This window comes from Callorhinus ursinus, unplaced genomic scaffold (genome assembly GCF_003265705.2).
Source record: "Callorhinus ursinus isolate GAN/ISIS: 27379988/994484 unplaced genomic scaffold, GSC_fseal_2.0 scaffold1, whole genome shotgun sequence".
In the NCBI taxonomy this organism is placed as follows: Eukaryota; Metazoa; Chordata; class Mammalia; order Carnivora; family Otariidae; genus Callorhinus; species Callorhinus ursinus.
Window position 1 is genome coordinate 67,497,637 of NW_027397063.1, and position 14,695 is coordinate 67,512,331.

General features: G+C 36.3%; 1 protein-coding gene across 3 annotated transcripts in view; it reads right to left on the reverse strand.

Moving 5' to 3' along the window:
- Nucleotides 1-14,695, reverse strand: part of IL1RAP (interleukin 1 receptor accessory protein) — a 127,517-nt gene that overhangs the window by 9,614 nt on the left and 103,208 nt on the right. For all 3 annotated transcript variants that reach the window (XM_073895626.1, XM_025876733.2, XM_073895620.1), the window contains exons 7-10: nucleotides 14,222-14,348; nucleotides 11,780-11,928; nucleotides 2,243-2,386; nucleotides 779-922 (exon numbers count right to left, since the gene is read on the reverse strand). In XM_073895626.1, the coding sequence (XP_073751727.1) occupies nucleotides 779-922; nucleotides 2,243-2,386; nucleotides 11,780-11,928; nucleotides 14,222-14,348 (564 nt within the window). The remainder of the gene's footprint in view (nucleotides 1-778; nucleotides 923-2,242; nucleotides 2,387-11,779; nucleotides 11,929-14,221; nucleotides 14,349-14,695) is intronic.

The following is a 14,695-nucleotide window of genomic DNA, read 5'->3' on the forward strand; positions in this document are numbered from 1 at the left end:
AATGCTATTATGTATTTATTAAAGCAGACTCAAATGGACCATCACTTTGAATGTTACTGGGTAGACTTGAAAATTTGAGATGCACTTTTATTTGAAAACATTCAGCAATTCAAGTTTCTAGTATATACTGGCCCTTTTAAAATTTTAAATTACATCTCAAATGTATGAGCTGGTAGAAAGGAGGAAACAGACCCAAGAAAAGGGGGGATTTAAATAGCATAGGCTTGCGAGAAAACAAAAGTGAGGAAAAGGAAATTAGCAAATGCCACAGGGAAATATTCTAACTATTAGCAGTGAGTACTATAAAGAAAAACTCCATGCATTCTCTTCACAAACTCATTCTTAGTAAAATCAAGTAAACCTCAGTCTTTGTAAAAGTGTTGCTTAATCTCAATGCTTGCAAAAAAAAAAAAAATTCTAGGGAAATTAATGCAGGTTAGTTTAAACCTTCTTAAAAATCTAAATGTGTGTAAACAGAACATTTAAAACTGAGGCATTTAATAGAGTCCTAATCCACTGCACATCCATACTTTTCTGACCTGGAGTTCTTAGGGCTTACAAGGGGAACTATTTTAGTACCATAAATGGAACCTCAATAATCTACAACTTAGGAGGTAATTTTATTCCTAAAGAAGTCTCCACTACATCAAACAATTGGACGTTCAGTATCCAAAGATGCCAACACAGAACTCTGCCATGACTGTCACACATGATTCCAAACTAAGGATTCCCTTTGCCATGCAGGGTGGCGTCACTTGTACTCATGTGAAATACCTACTTCCCCCAGGTAGACTGTCACGGTCAAAGATGCATAGCTTGTATCCAAATTCATTCTCCAAAACTCCACGGAGGGTCAGTAACACAAACTCTTCTTCCTCAGCATTCCTTGCATAAGATACATAAATATCATATTCCTTCCCATCTAGCAAAAGGAAGAGAGATCCAATACAAATTAGAAAAGTTTCATCATCATTCTGCATTTTTTTAAATTGAACTCTTGCATATTCGACACTTTCACTTTTTTACATGTATGAATTATCTGACAGATTTCAGGGTGATTTCCCACTTGTGACAGGTCTCCAGGCAAAATGACTATTTTAAGGAGTAATTGAAAATTTTTTCTGATGTGTCTCCTACTCTCATATCGCTAAGTTTAGTTTTTATAGTGGAAAATAAATGAGGTTTGGCTCATTCAACTATGAATTAACACAATCAGGATGCAAATAGTCAATCATAGGTGCTGGCAATTAATACCATACTGAGAATTTATGGTTCCTGTCTTAGTTTGTCACTACCAATATATTAGAATTATAAATGGAGCAAAACTTTTAGAAAGTGTCTAAGTTATTTATACCTGAAAATAACTGCAATTAAAAATATAGATTCCATAAACCCATCTTTCCCGAAGGTGCCTAATTATAAACATCACCTCTCAGTAAAAATAAAGGTTCTTTGTCTCTTCTGCCACACTACCAAATGAAAATCTTTATGGGATGAGTCTAAGAATCAGTATGTTTAATTGTTCCTTTCTTGTCACCAGGCAAATTTGCACTAGTACAGTACTTCTAAAACTTCAATGTGCACTTGAATCATTTGGGAATATTGTTAAAATGTAGATCCTGACTTAGAATAGGGGTTAGGCTTAAGATTCTCCTTTTAACAAGCTCCCATGTGATGCTGACATTGCTGGTGCCTAGACCACCCTTAAGTACAAAGAGTGTAAGCCTGCACTGTCCAGGTAGATCTAGCACACCAGCTACACGTAGCTCTCAAACACGTGCAATGCAGCTGGTCCGAATAGAGATGTACTTTCAGTTTAAAATATAACACAGGCTAAAGTATGAGATTTTGAAAACCAAAAAATAAGACTAAAATATCACCATTAGCTTTTAAATATGCATGATATGCTAAGACAATAATGTTTCGAATACACTGGGTTAAGTAAGATATATTATTAAAGTTATTTTCACTTTCTTTTTACTTTTCCTCCTGTGACCACTAGAAAGTTTTAAATTACATACGTGGCTTGCATTGTGTTTCTATTTGGACAGGCTAATCTAGACTAAACACATATTGAACCAAGAAAGCAAAATAATATACATTAGAAGGATTTTTAATAGTAAGGGCTGAAACCGAAGACAGTTTGATTAAATCTCCCAGTTATTCTTGCTTTTATCAAGCCAACATGTTTTCTGAAAATGACAATAGAAGAAGGTATTTGCATCCAACTTTTATTACTCACCTAAAATGGTTTCATCTGTTCCAAAATGAGCCCGGTAAAATAAGACCATCTCCAGCCAGTAAACGTGGTAAACAACAATGAGAATCACTACCAGCAGGACTGTGGCTCCAAAACCACATGCTAATTCCACTGTGTATCTTGGAGCTATCAGTGGAGTGAACAACAAAGAAACAATTGATTTCTACGTGGTGATCACAGTGATCCATCATCCTGCAAATAGCCGGGTAAACCAGGCAGCTGAGCCATGCACCTGACTTATATGTGTGAACAAGCAGAGATAACATGATAGGCTTTAAGCACTATGTTTTAATGCCAGACCATGTCATATTTATCTTTTTGTTTCCAGCACCTGATGTAGGTGTTTTAAACTACTAGGTGAGTTGAATAGACTTTGATATTATATAAATATATATTAATGGTATATAAATGGTATATTAGTTATATATATGTATATATATATATATATTAGCATTAGAAAGGATTTAGAAGGTCATCTCATTCAACTCATGATCTGATACACGAATCTCCTCAAAAATATTTTTGAAAAGTGTAATTTCATCTTCTGTTTGTCCATCTCTTGGGATGGAATCCTTACTACTACCCAAACCAGACTATGATATTGATAGAAGTTTAATTGTTGGAGCATTTGGGTTGTGAAAATCTTAATGTGTTTCCATTAGTCTTAATTCCACCCTCTCATCAGTGCCATATGGAAAAAAAATTAATTTCCTTTCCTATAAATTTGGAAAAAAGCCTCAAAAATCTTATTTTCATTGGGCAGAAACAGAGGGTATCCACCAAAGCTGAGTATGCTTGGGTTTTAAAGTATCTTCCCAGGTTTACAGTTCTAGGACACACATTCTGAAAGTTAACTTGCAATATCCAGGTATGGACAGATTCCCACGTTATCTGCTTACTTTTATATGAGAGGCATCTTAGCAATTTCTTTGGAACTATCAGAAATAGAATGAGGTATTTCCTGACTTCGTAAAAGCTAGAAATGTTTTAACTCAGCCCTGTAAAGAAGGTCTGTCATGACCAAACCACCAACCACCCTACTGGCTCATTTACCAGTACCTTCCCCTCAAAAATGTCAGGAAGATTTTGCTTCGTGTCTTTGCTCATGCTGGGACTTCTGGCGGAAAATACTTCTTTCTTTTTGTTTAGTTTTTAAGTCCATGCTCAAATGTCATTATTTTGTATAAGCTTTCCTAGAATAAAACTCCTCTTGCAACCTGACATCTGCCTGGCAGAAATTCCTACTCTTCTCATTGTTTGCAATTCTATTATAGCACTTGTATTCTATTGTAATTCGTCTACAAGTCTGCTGCTCCCTCTCTCTCACTCCCCACTAAATTCTACATCTATAGCCTTCTAGGTAAGCCTATGTTTTCTTCATCCATCCTACCACTAGAATACATAGGATCTCAATGAACGTTTCCAGATAGAACCATTCTGAAATATTTAAAAGAAATCTAGTACTATTATGTATCAACAACTTTATTTGGTTGCTTTGTTAGCTTGTGATAATGAAGCCTAAGTGTTTGAAGAAGGAATAGAATATTTGGATCTGAAGAAGGAGTGGCTTAAATTATGTAATAGTTGATTTGACAATTACTTATTAACATCTATTATTTGCCAGAAGCTGTTGGGGATACAATGGTAGATCAGACCAAAAGGGTTTCTGACCTTTTAGGGTTAATATTCTAATGCAAGGAAATAAATAATAGGACAACTATTGCTAGGTAGTGATCAGTGTCATAAAGGAAATAAAGCAAGGTAATATGATGGGGGGGGACTGAGAGGCTGGGCTGGAGCAGAAGAGGCATATCAGGTTGGGTAGTGAGAATAGGCTTTTTGGTCACCTGAACAGTGTGTTCAGTGCTTGCCAAGGTGTGTACAGAGGAATTTTGTTCAAAGCTAGGATTGTTATCCAGGCTCTCTGACTCCAAAGTCCAGAGATCTTTGCAGAGCTCTGCCATGAAGTTTAATTATTGATCATATACTAGCGGAAAAATCCCTTTTGAAACAGGTATCTCTCCTAAGGGGAAAATGGTAAGCAGTCTGGAGCTGAGCCTGAAGTTCTCTAATTAAAGGGCAGATCTTAGAGTTTCAAGTTCATTATCCTAAACTTGGGATGCTAATCCTATCTCAGAGATAGCCGCAGAACTCCGCAGTGCAGTGCAGAATTATTACCAGGTATTCTCATGCTTGTTCCATGAATAATGGTGTTTAAAATAAGAAAACTCCATCATTGAATGTCAAAAGCTATGTCAAGTGCAACTGCTGAAAATTTACTAAGATCAGTTTGGGTAGCTGGCATGAAAATTGCTGTGTCCTTGGTATTTCTGAGCACATGTTATGTTAACAGTACACCAGGGTAATTCCCATGTCATCTTCATTATTTGCTCAGTTATTTTGGGTCCTTCTGGCTGGACATTTTGGAATAGGGAAGAAAAAAAAAAGAGGTCAGTGGATGCACTTACCTGAAATGGATTTAAGAAAAAATATCAATAGATATCTTGTCTAATGATCAAGAGATCAATTACCCTCATAAATTTCCCTCTGCCACATTCATTTTACTACTGCCTATTTTATTTTTAGGGAGGATTTTTACTTTGGTTTTGGGCCATTTCATGACACGGGTCATGTTTACAGACTGTATTTTGTGGAGGTCATCTTGATGATATCAAGAGGTTCCTAATACTATTTCACTAATTGAACTCTTAAGTAATCCACAAGCCTGAATTTCTAAATGGCTTGAATCACATGCAGAAAATGTTCTAAAAAGCTTTCCTATAAAGCTCTGCTGGTTTGCAGGGAAAGGATGACCCTCAGCCCACATTTTCTGTCTGCCCCAGCTGGAACCTCCATTGTTTTGGCATAAGGATTTTACTCTGATGCAATCCCAGACCAAAGGATTTCCAATCAGGAAGGGGTGATGCAATTTGACCAAATTGCACTCCTAAACAGCTTCACTCTTTGATCTCACTTATAATTGATGTAGGATATAGCCAATTTTAGCCACTTGCTCTGCTGTTATTCCCTGAATCAGAATCCCCTCCACTCCTTTTCCAGTTCAACAGTAAAAACGGGCTCCAAGGTCCCTATTTCCAGCTAAGCGCCCTGAGTTAAACCAATCCAAGACTTTAGCTCCAGTCTTTTTCCGTTTCAAGTTAGTGGTCTACAATCTTGTTTCTTCTTGGTAACCTAACTTATTTTCTTCCTCTTCATTAGTTGGGGCCTTGCTATCCACAGGGGCTCTGAGCCCAACACCAGCTGCTTGACACTGGACTTTCAAGTATCTCCTGCCACAGAACCTGTGCCTGTTCTTCACTAAATTGCTGAGACTTCTTGATAATTTGGGGAGCCATGTAGTGACCACTTCTCTGAATGACAAACAATTAGAATGTTTTATTTAGATGACAGTAAACCAGAGAGCTATCAATGACTTAACTCGCAGACCTGCTTTGTTTGATTATCATAGTGTTTTAAAATGTGTGCATTTTGCCTGTCAGCTTCTGGCCTTAGAGAAGGAATGGATACTGGAGTGGCTTTCTCACCATAGTATTTACAATGACAGTTTTCCTAAGGTGGACCCACTGGTAGTTGGTCTGTGTGCGATCTGGGTGAGAAAGGACATCAAACAGTTGAGCCCCACCACCACACTGGCTTCTTGCCTGAAGGCACTTTCAGACCATGGCAGAGAACGGGGAAAACCACAAGTATAGTCATCACGGTCAGCTAAGGACACAGGAATCACAGTTCAGAACTACTGAGTTGGGTTGAATTTACAGGCCTGGGTAAAGAGGGAAGAACACTGTGTGGAAGAAGCGCTCTGTAAATCTGCAAGGGGTGACCTCAAGTCTTTGGAAAAATATAAAGGTCTGCATAGGTCGGATGACACTTGACAAAATCAGGCAAAGAACAGGGGCTAGTGAAAGAAACTACCAGGGAAGGAACAGCTTCCAGGAGACTGGGAATTGAACAACTCTAAGTGCACATGCAGGGCTGGGGGACACTTGAGTTAAGACCAGAGTAAAGACACTTTGGCTAGCTCCCTATGTGTTAGGTAGAGACCCCAGAGAGTCTACATATGTCCAGTCTGGCCTTAGGGAAAAGGCTGTTTTTTAGATATACTCTAGCAAAGGTAAGCAGAATACTTCAAAAAAGCAAGCTGTTAAGCAAGTAAATTAACTCCCTCTGAGAACAAAACAATACTTACTTTCAAAAAATCAGACACTCAGTAGTGCAACATACATAATGTCCAGCATATGTTTTAAAAAAAAAGGACAAGAAAAAGAAAAAAAAAAAAGACCCATAATCAGAAGAAAAATCAGCCAATAAAACAGAATCAGAGGGGCACCTGGATGGCTCTATTAGCTACGCGTCTGACTCTTGGTTTTGACTCAGGTCATGATCTCAGGGTCCCAAGATCAAGCCCCACCTCGGGCTCTGCACTCTGCTGAGAGTCGGCTTGAGATTCTCTCTCCCTCTCCCTCTGCCCCTCCCCCTGTTTGCATGCTCTCTCTCTCTCAAATAAATAAATAAATCTTGAAAAAATCCAAATCAAAATTGACAAAGATGATGGAATTAGCAGATAAGCCTTTAAAATGAGTGTTATAAATATTCCTGTTGAATTAAAAAAAAGATGATGGGGCGCCTGAGTGGCTCAGTCGTTAAGCGTCTGCCTTCGGCTCAGGTCATGATCCCAGGGTCCTGGGATCGAGCCCTGCATCGGGCTCCCTGCTCCGCGGGAAGCCTGCTTCTCCCTCTCCTGCTCCCCCTGCTTGTGTTCCCTCTCTCGCTGTGTCTCTCTCTGTCAAATAAATAAATAAAATATTTAAAAAATAAATAAATTAATTAATTAAAATAATTTAAAAAATTAAAAAAAGATGATGAACATCATTAACAGCAAATAGGAAATATCAATAGGGATATTTTTATGGAGAAATGGAAATCCAAAAACTGAAAAATACAATTTTGAAATTAAAATTGCTGCAGATTAAACATCAAAAAAGAAATGACTAGTGGAAACTAGAAGAAAACTACCCAAATTGAAACACAGGAACAAAGAAAGGATGAAATAAAAATGAGAACTTCAGTGGCCTGTGGAACAACCCCAAGTGATATATATTAAATTTAATGGGACTACTAGAAGAAAAGGAAAGAATGAATGAATGAAAGAGCAAAACATATCTGAAGAAATAATGGCTGAAGATTTTTTCAAAGTAAATGAAAAATACAATAAACTCATGGAACCAAGAAGTTTAAAGAACCCTAAGTAAAATATAGTAAAATAAAACTACACCAAGAATTTGATAAATTTCAACACTCATCGTTTATACATATATATGTATATATGTATACTCATAATCTATATATACACACACACACACGGGAATTATAATTCTCTCAGCAAACCAAAAATAAATTAATCCCTCACATAGATAAAAGTCAGCTACAAAAAACCTATAATTAACAGCATATTTAATATATAAAAACTGAATGCATATCCTCTAAGATAGGGAACAATGCAAGGATGGCTGCTTTGATTTCTACTGATCATGGTACTGGGAGATCTAAGAGAGTGAAAGAGGCAGAAAAAAGAAATCAAAGGTGTAATGTTTGGAAAGGAAGGAGGAAAAGTATGTTTATATATGGGTGACACAATCAAGTGTATAGAAAATGCTAAGGAACCTAACAGACAAAACCAGCAGAAACCCTATTTAAGCAGTGAATTTGGAAAAGTCAAAAGACCAAGATCAAAACATAAAACTCAACTAATTTATTTCTATTTTCTCTCAACGAGCAATTGAAAAGTGGAATTTTAAAAATACCATTATAATAGCAACAGAAACAAAATACTTAGGGATAAATTTAACGTGCAAGACCTGTATACATAAACTAAAAAAAAAAAAAAAAGCTGAGAAAAATCAGTGAGAACTAAATAAATTGAGAGATATATCATGTTCATGGATTGGAAAATTCAGTATCATTATGATTTCAATTCTCCCCAAATCAATTTATACATTTAATATGATCCCAATCTAATTCCAGCAGACTCTTATGTAGAAATTTACAAGCCAATACTAAAATCTATATGAAAGAATAATATGGTTTTCAGAATAGTCAGATTAATCTTTGAAGAGAAAAAAGGAGGAAGACAATAGTTTCTGACTTCATGACTTACTTTAAAGCATTTAGTCAAGACAAAGTAATATTTGACTAAAGAGAGATGAACAGATTGATAGAACAGAATAGGGAATGGAGATATAGACACACAGTCATAATTTTTTTAGGTTAAGTTGTCAAAACAATTCAGTAAAAGAGGGAGAGATTTTTCAATATGAGGCTAGAACTGATTTCTATATGTAAAACAAAATAAAACAAGACACTAAAACTTAATCCATACCTCACAGTACAAAAAAATTTTTGAAATGAATCATAGGCTAAAGTATAAAAGAAAAAGCTAAGATTTTCAAAAATCAAAGACTGCTAACACAGGATTTAGAAAGTACTAACCATAATTGAAGAAATTGATAAAATGGACTTCATCAAATGTTTTAAAATTCTGCTCATCAAAAATAAAATGAATGCACAATAGTGAAAATATTCACAAAGTCATATATCTGAGATATATATATATATATATATCTCATTAACAAACAACCCAAGAACAAAATGGGCTAAAGATTTTAATGGCTACTTCACAAAGGAAGGACTATTAATTAATGGTAAGTCCATAAAAAAGTACTCAATATCACTAGTATCTGAAAATGCAAATTAAAAAAAATATAGTGTGATACTAGTACCCACTTACTAGGATGGCTAAAATTGAAAAATTTGACAACTCCAAAAGTTGGTAAGGATGTAGAGCACCTGGAATTTATATACATTGCTAATGGAAATATAAAATGGTACAACCTCTTCGGAAATAGGTTTGGCAGTTTCTCATAAAGTTCAACACACCTTGCCTTAGTCCCCACCTCTCCCCTATTATAAAACAACTCCATGTTTAACACATTTACATCAGCTGCCTCTCCTTTGATACTTTGCTTTAACTGACTAGATGAAATTGCACTGTCCAAAGACCTATCCCAGCGAATTCTTCTTATTTTGAGCCCTTCCTGTCATCTTTTTGATGAAAGACATAGAATGCTTTGTCAATGAATCCAGAGAAGGACTCATTACATATGACATATGAATGTGAATACAGATATCACCTCTGAATCCCAGCATTACCTGGCCGAGAATAGAAGCCAAGTAATAAACCCTCAACACCTCTGGTACCACAAGATGTACACAGCCCAGGCTGAATTCTTTGTAATACTAATGTAATTTCAGCACAGATCATCCAGTCAGTGGATGCACCTGTCATTTCACATTCCTGATGCCATTCATACTCAACCATTCAGAGCATGGCCTTGTGGGAAAGGGAGCTACTCACGTAGCTCTGGCAGGCAAACTTCTGCATCACTCTTAGACTAAACATGATTTTAATTTATTGTTCAATCCTACCTGACAATAAGTAAGTAATTTATGTCATCCTCCATAATTGTTTCTCAAAACACATGCTTCAAAAAACGAGTCCCAGAAAATGCTCCATTACTTCAGGAATCAAATATATTTGAAAAAAACCAAAAAAACAAAAACAAAAAAACCCTGCCTCCTATGTTCCAATTCCCCTCAGATATTCACACCAAGTGTTAATAATGTAAAGACTCTAAGGGGCCCTTGACTAAAATAACCTGATTGATTTTGTTTAACCTAGCCTTTAATGATACTTTATTTACTGTAAAAGCCTTTGTCAAATAACACCTGTGAAAATTTTGTGGCAATAATAAGTAGACTTAATATTTGTTGAGCACTTAATATATATGTATATAGGCCAGTAATTGCGCTGAGTACCTTAAAACAACCTTATGAGACAGTGGTATCATTTGCTTACTTTAAATATAAAGAAATTGAAGCTCTGAGAGGTTAAGTGATTTTTTTCAAGATCACAGGGTTTAGGATGCACAGAAACCGGGATTCCAACACAGGCCGTCTGAGTCTAGAGTACATATAATGAACTGCAGTACTATAAAGAGTCCTAGTAGTATTCTTAGGAACTAACTTTGGGAAACTGCCTTATATTATTTGGTTGAGTCTCGTTGCTTTACACTGGCTTCTGAGGGGCAGAAGCAATGAACTATCCAGAACCAATCCCCTAAGACTTTTTTTAAGTGGCATATAGACTTCAGGACTTTGCTTTTTACTTTCTAAATTATAATGAAATGTTACAGTGAAGCCTGTTTTTGCATCAGCTTAAAAAAAAAAAAAAGTTTGAATCCCACTGCAAAATGTAATAGCTATGAATTAATTTCTTTTTCTTTTTCTTTTTTTACTTTTGGTATAAATATTATAGGCTCTATCTGACAGAAGGATCCATGATGATTCTGAATGACGTGACTGCATGTGTGATAAATCATCATTATCTTTCTCTAGGTCATTGAAACACATTCTTGAAGGGATTAATTGTCAGGTTCTGTGTTAGGTGAGGGACCCAAAGATAATTTTAGACATTGTCTGTTTCAGTAGCAACAGCTCACACAAGAGAGCTTTATCACTTTTATTTATTGTAGAAAAAATTAGTAATATCAACATAGAAATCCTTTTATATTACTTTAAGTCACAGTTTAAATAATTTTCATTTTAGCAATTGTTCTAAATCTGTTTGAATACTGATACATAGTATTTAAAATGATCATTTTGAAATTATATTTTTGAGAAAAAATATTTTATATTTTACTTAACTACTTGAATATAATTAGATGGTTGCTATTTATAATGTTTCATTATTATAGATAATGCTTCTAAGAATAGCAATGGGTACATAATTCTCCTTCTGTTATTTGTTCAGAAAAAATTCCAAAAGTATTAAGTCATATGGTATGGTCATTTTTTTTTTTTTAAGATTTCTTTATTTATTTGAGAGAGAGAATGAGATAGAGAGAGAGAGAGAGCACGAGAGGGAAGAGGGTCAGAGGGATGCGGGACTCGATCCTGGGACTCCAGGATCATGACCTGAGCCGAAGGCAGTCTCTTAACCAACTGAGCCACCCAGGCACCCATGGTATGGTCATTTTTATGAGGCTTGAACTCTGCCATCAATGATTCCTAAAAGGGTCTTTACAATCCAACAATTATATGCGACTCTACCAGTATAGAGTCTCTATATCTTTGGTAGCTTTAAATTATTTTCTTTATTTTTCATTTTTCATGACTGTACTGATATAAAATTATGCCTCATTTTCATAATCATATAGATTTTTTGGCCACATATGTGCACTAAGTTACTAAAAGTATAAGAAACAATATTTCGACTGTCTTCACATAGATGGAAACTTTCCCTCAAGATTTTTTCAATTCACCTTTGATTCATTACTATGTGCCAGATGTGCTAGGTGCTGGAGCACTGTCTTCTCATTTCCCTTATTCACCACATTGTTACATTTGGAGTTCACAGACGCATCTGCTGAGTGCATCCATTACCTTTCTGTTTCACCTTGGCTGCTTTGTCAACCTCCCCTTTCGCATTTCTAGCATGACAGACATAGTTGCGCTTGAGATCCTCAGCAGTAACTTTTTTGATGTTCAAAATCTGAGTTCTTGTTTCATCTTCAGTTGCAGTCAAACTTACACTAGAAATAGGGGGAAGAAAATCAAAGCGTGAATGAGATGCAGGGCCATGTGCTGTGTGTGAATCAGACAAGGAGACAACCACAGGGCCCCAAGGTGAGGGCGGCCACAATGTCCATGAGCTGTGTTGCCTGAGATCCAATGGTTTCAAAGGAAGGATAGCTTCTAGATTCCAGTGCCATTCTTTACCTTCTATACCACACACAATCCCAGTATCCAGCACAAATCCCATTGCTGGCAACGTATGGCAGATCTCTCTTCAGAGCAAAATGTCTCCTTCCCTCAAACTTCTGAGATAGTATTCTGTATCAGTGTAGAGAGAAGCTTCTGAGGCCAGATCCATCTGGGTTTTGACCCAAGCTTTGCCATTTACTGGCTAGATACTTTGGGCACAGTAACTAATCTTTCCAAGTCTTGAGTTCCTCCTTGAAAGAGAGGTAAGTAGCAATGCCTACACAGTGCATTACATGTATTGACTTACTCAAGAACTCTGAGGATTGAGTATGTCAATGTGTAAGTATTAGAACAATTCTTAATAAATATTCATATAGGCAATTATTATCATCCTCAGCAATAGTTCATGCTCATATAGCTAGGGATTCCCAAAGCTTGGATTTTGAACACAGGTAGAATATTTCAGTAAAACGGCTGAAACTCCATGGGTTAAATCCTAACATAAAAAGAAGAGACTTCTCAAAGCAAGTAAGCTTTATGAAAATAAATACATCGTAATCTCAGCATGTCAGAGATCAAGTGCTTTGGGTCTAAGATCAAGATTTAAAATCCCTTGGAACTACTTGCTCCAAAGAGAAAACAAAATCTCTCTCCTATAGCTGACATCCAGGTTCTCCTTCCAATGAGGCTGACTGTCAGTCATGAGAACTTGGTCAAGAGTTGTGATGGGTTTAGCCTAAACTGAGCTGCACTGCTCCACTCTGGACACTGAGTTGTGTTGCTGTAGCAGCGAGGACAGACAGCATGACCTTCATTATTATTCATTCATTATTATTATGAGGATAGGAACCACAATGTTCAGAATTCCTTAAGTGATCAATAACTCTCCCTTTGTGTCTCCAGCCACATCTTTAACCAATTCCTTCTGCAAAAACTGCTCCAATTTCAGGAGTGTCCTTCTGTACCTTTAAATATGTGCTGCTTCTCTAAATTCCAGCCACTGCACATCATTTTCCTTTTACCAGGAACATTCTTTCTATTTCTTTACCTAGTTTATTTCTACTCATCCTTCAATTTTTTATTTAGGTACTGTACCATCTGAGAAGCACTGCCTCATCCCCTAAAACTGACTGGAATCCTCAGCTAAAGCTTCCGATAATATCCAATATTCTCGTCACTGCATTTATCACAATATATTGAAATTTCCGCTCTATCACTCCTACTCCGATAAAATCTACTCAGTTAGGGATGAAGTATCTTGCATAGCACTTGATGTAAAGCAGACATTTTATAACCTCTGCGCAAAGTGTGAGTTTACTATTAGGAACAACACATCTTTAAGTTTAAGTAGCCAAAGATGTATTTGCATATCATGTTAAGTCTCACGGCCCAGAACTACTTTGTCATGTAGTTGGTCAGCTGCTAATTTTTATTTATTGTTGCTGTGAACCAACTGTTGTCTTGCAGTTGTGTACTTCACTTATGGAAGGATCTTTTGTCTTCAAAGACCCATATTTTCCTCCTTGTCAACCCAATCCTCTTCAAAAATTTATATTTATTTAGAAATAAAATGACCCAGATTGTTATTTTAAGAGTGGGCTATATTACCACCTCATCCACTTTAAAAATAAAATTTAAAGAATGTGAATGTATTTAGCCAATATTTAAAAAAATAATTATCAATTATAAATGTAACATGCATGCTATGTGAGTTAAGAATGAGGAGGAAAATAGGAAATATATGTTTACTGCAAGAAAAGAAACTAATACAATTTATCTGAGGCATAAATACAGACTTGAGAAAGGAAAGAACAGGGCCACACTGACCAGCTTTCATGTATTCAGAGCCCTGTATTGTGGCTCTTCATTCATGTGGGCTATGCACCCCATCTACTTTCAAGTGGGAATCATGAATGTGTGATTATTAGAAGACATCTGGGTCTTGAATTGAAAGTCCAGTAATCCTGCTTCGGGATGCAGCCACTAAAGACTTGAAAATCTTGCAGATTTTTGGTAATGATGGGCCAAAGTCAGAGTTTTTACTTTCAATGATTAGTATAAGCCAGAGGGCATTCAGTTGAGGGACAAACGTCGATCACCCCTTGTCTGAGCCAATGGTACCTTTCATTAACAGTTACATCAATATTGGTGTCATCTGGCTTTTTTCCGTCAATGGTCCACCAAACCTCATTGCGAGCATCCTTCAGGAAAGTGAAATAGACTGTACAGGGGATGAGTAGCTCCTCTCCTAAAAAAAAACAAGTTAACCCATCAGTTTGTAACCTTCCATGGCTACACTGGTTTCACTCTGTGACTAATCAGAAGCTATAAAAGTGTACTTAAACACTTCTGAGTAATTTTCAAGTCGCCTACCATAGTAACGTACCATACTTCATTGCAAAATAAACAAACCAAGGAAAGAAGTACAGCAGTTTTATACAAAATTTCTAGAACGACCATCTTTTTATACAATCCATAAATCCTGTACCATGGCAGTATTTGTTTAAAGAGGCTCTGACAACATCCTTTTTAGCCCTAAACTTCCATGGACTACTCTTATCCTTTGTTACTTCCCTCACAAACAGTGACTAAGGA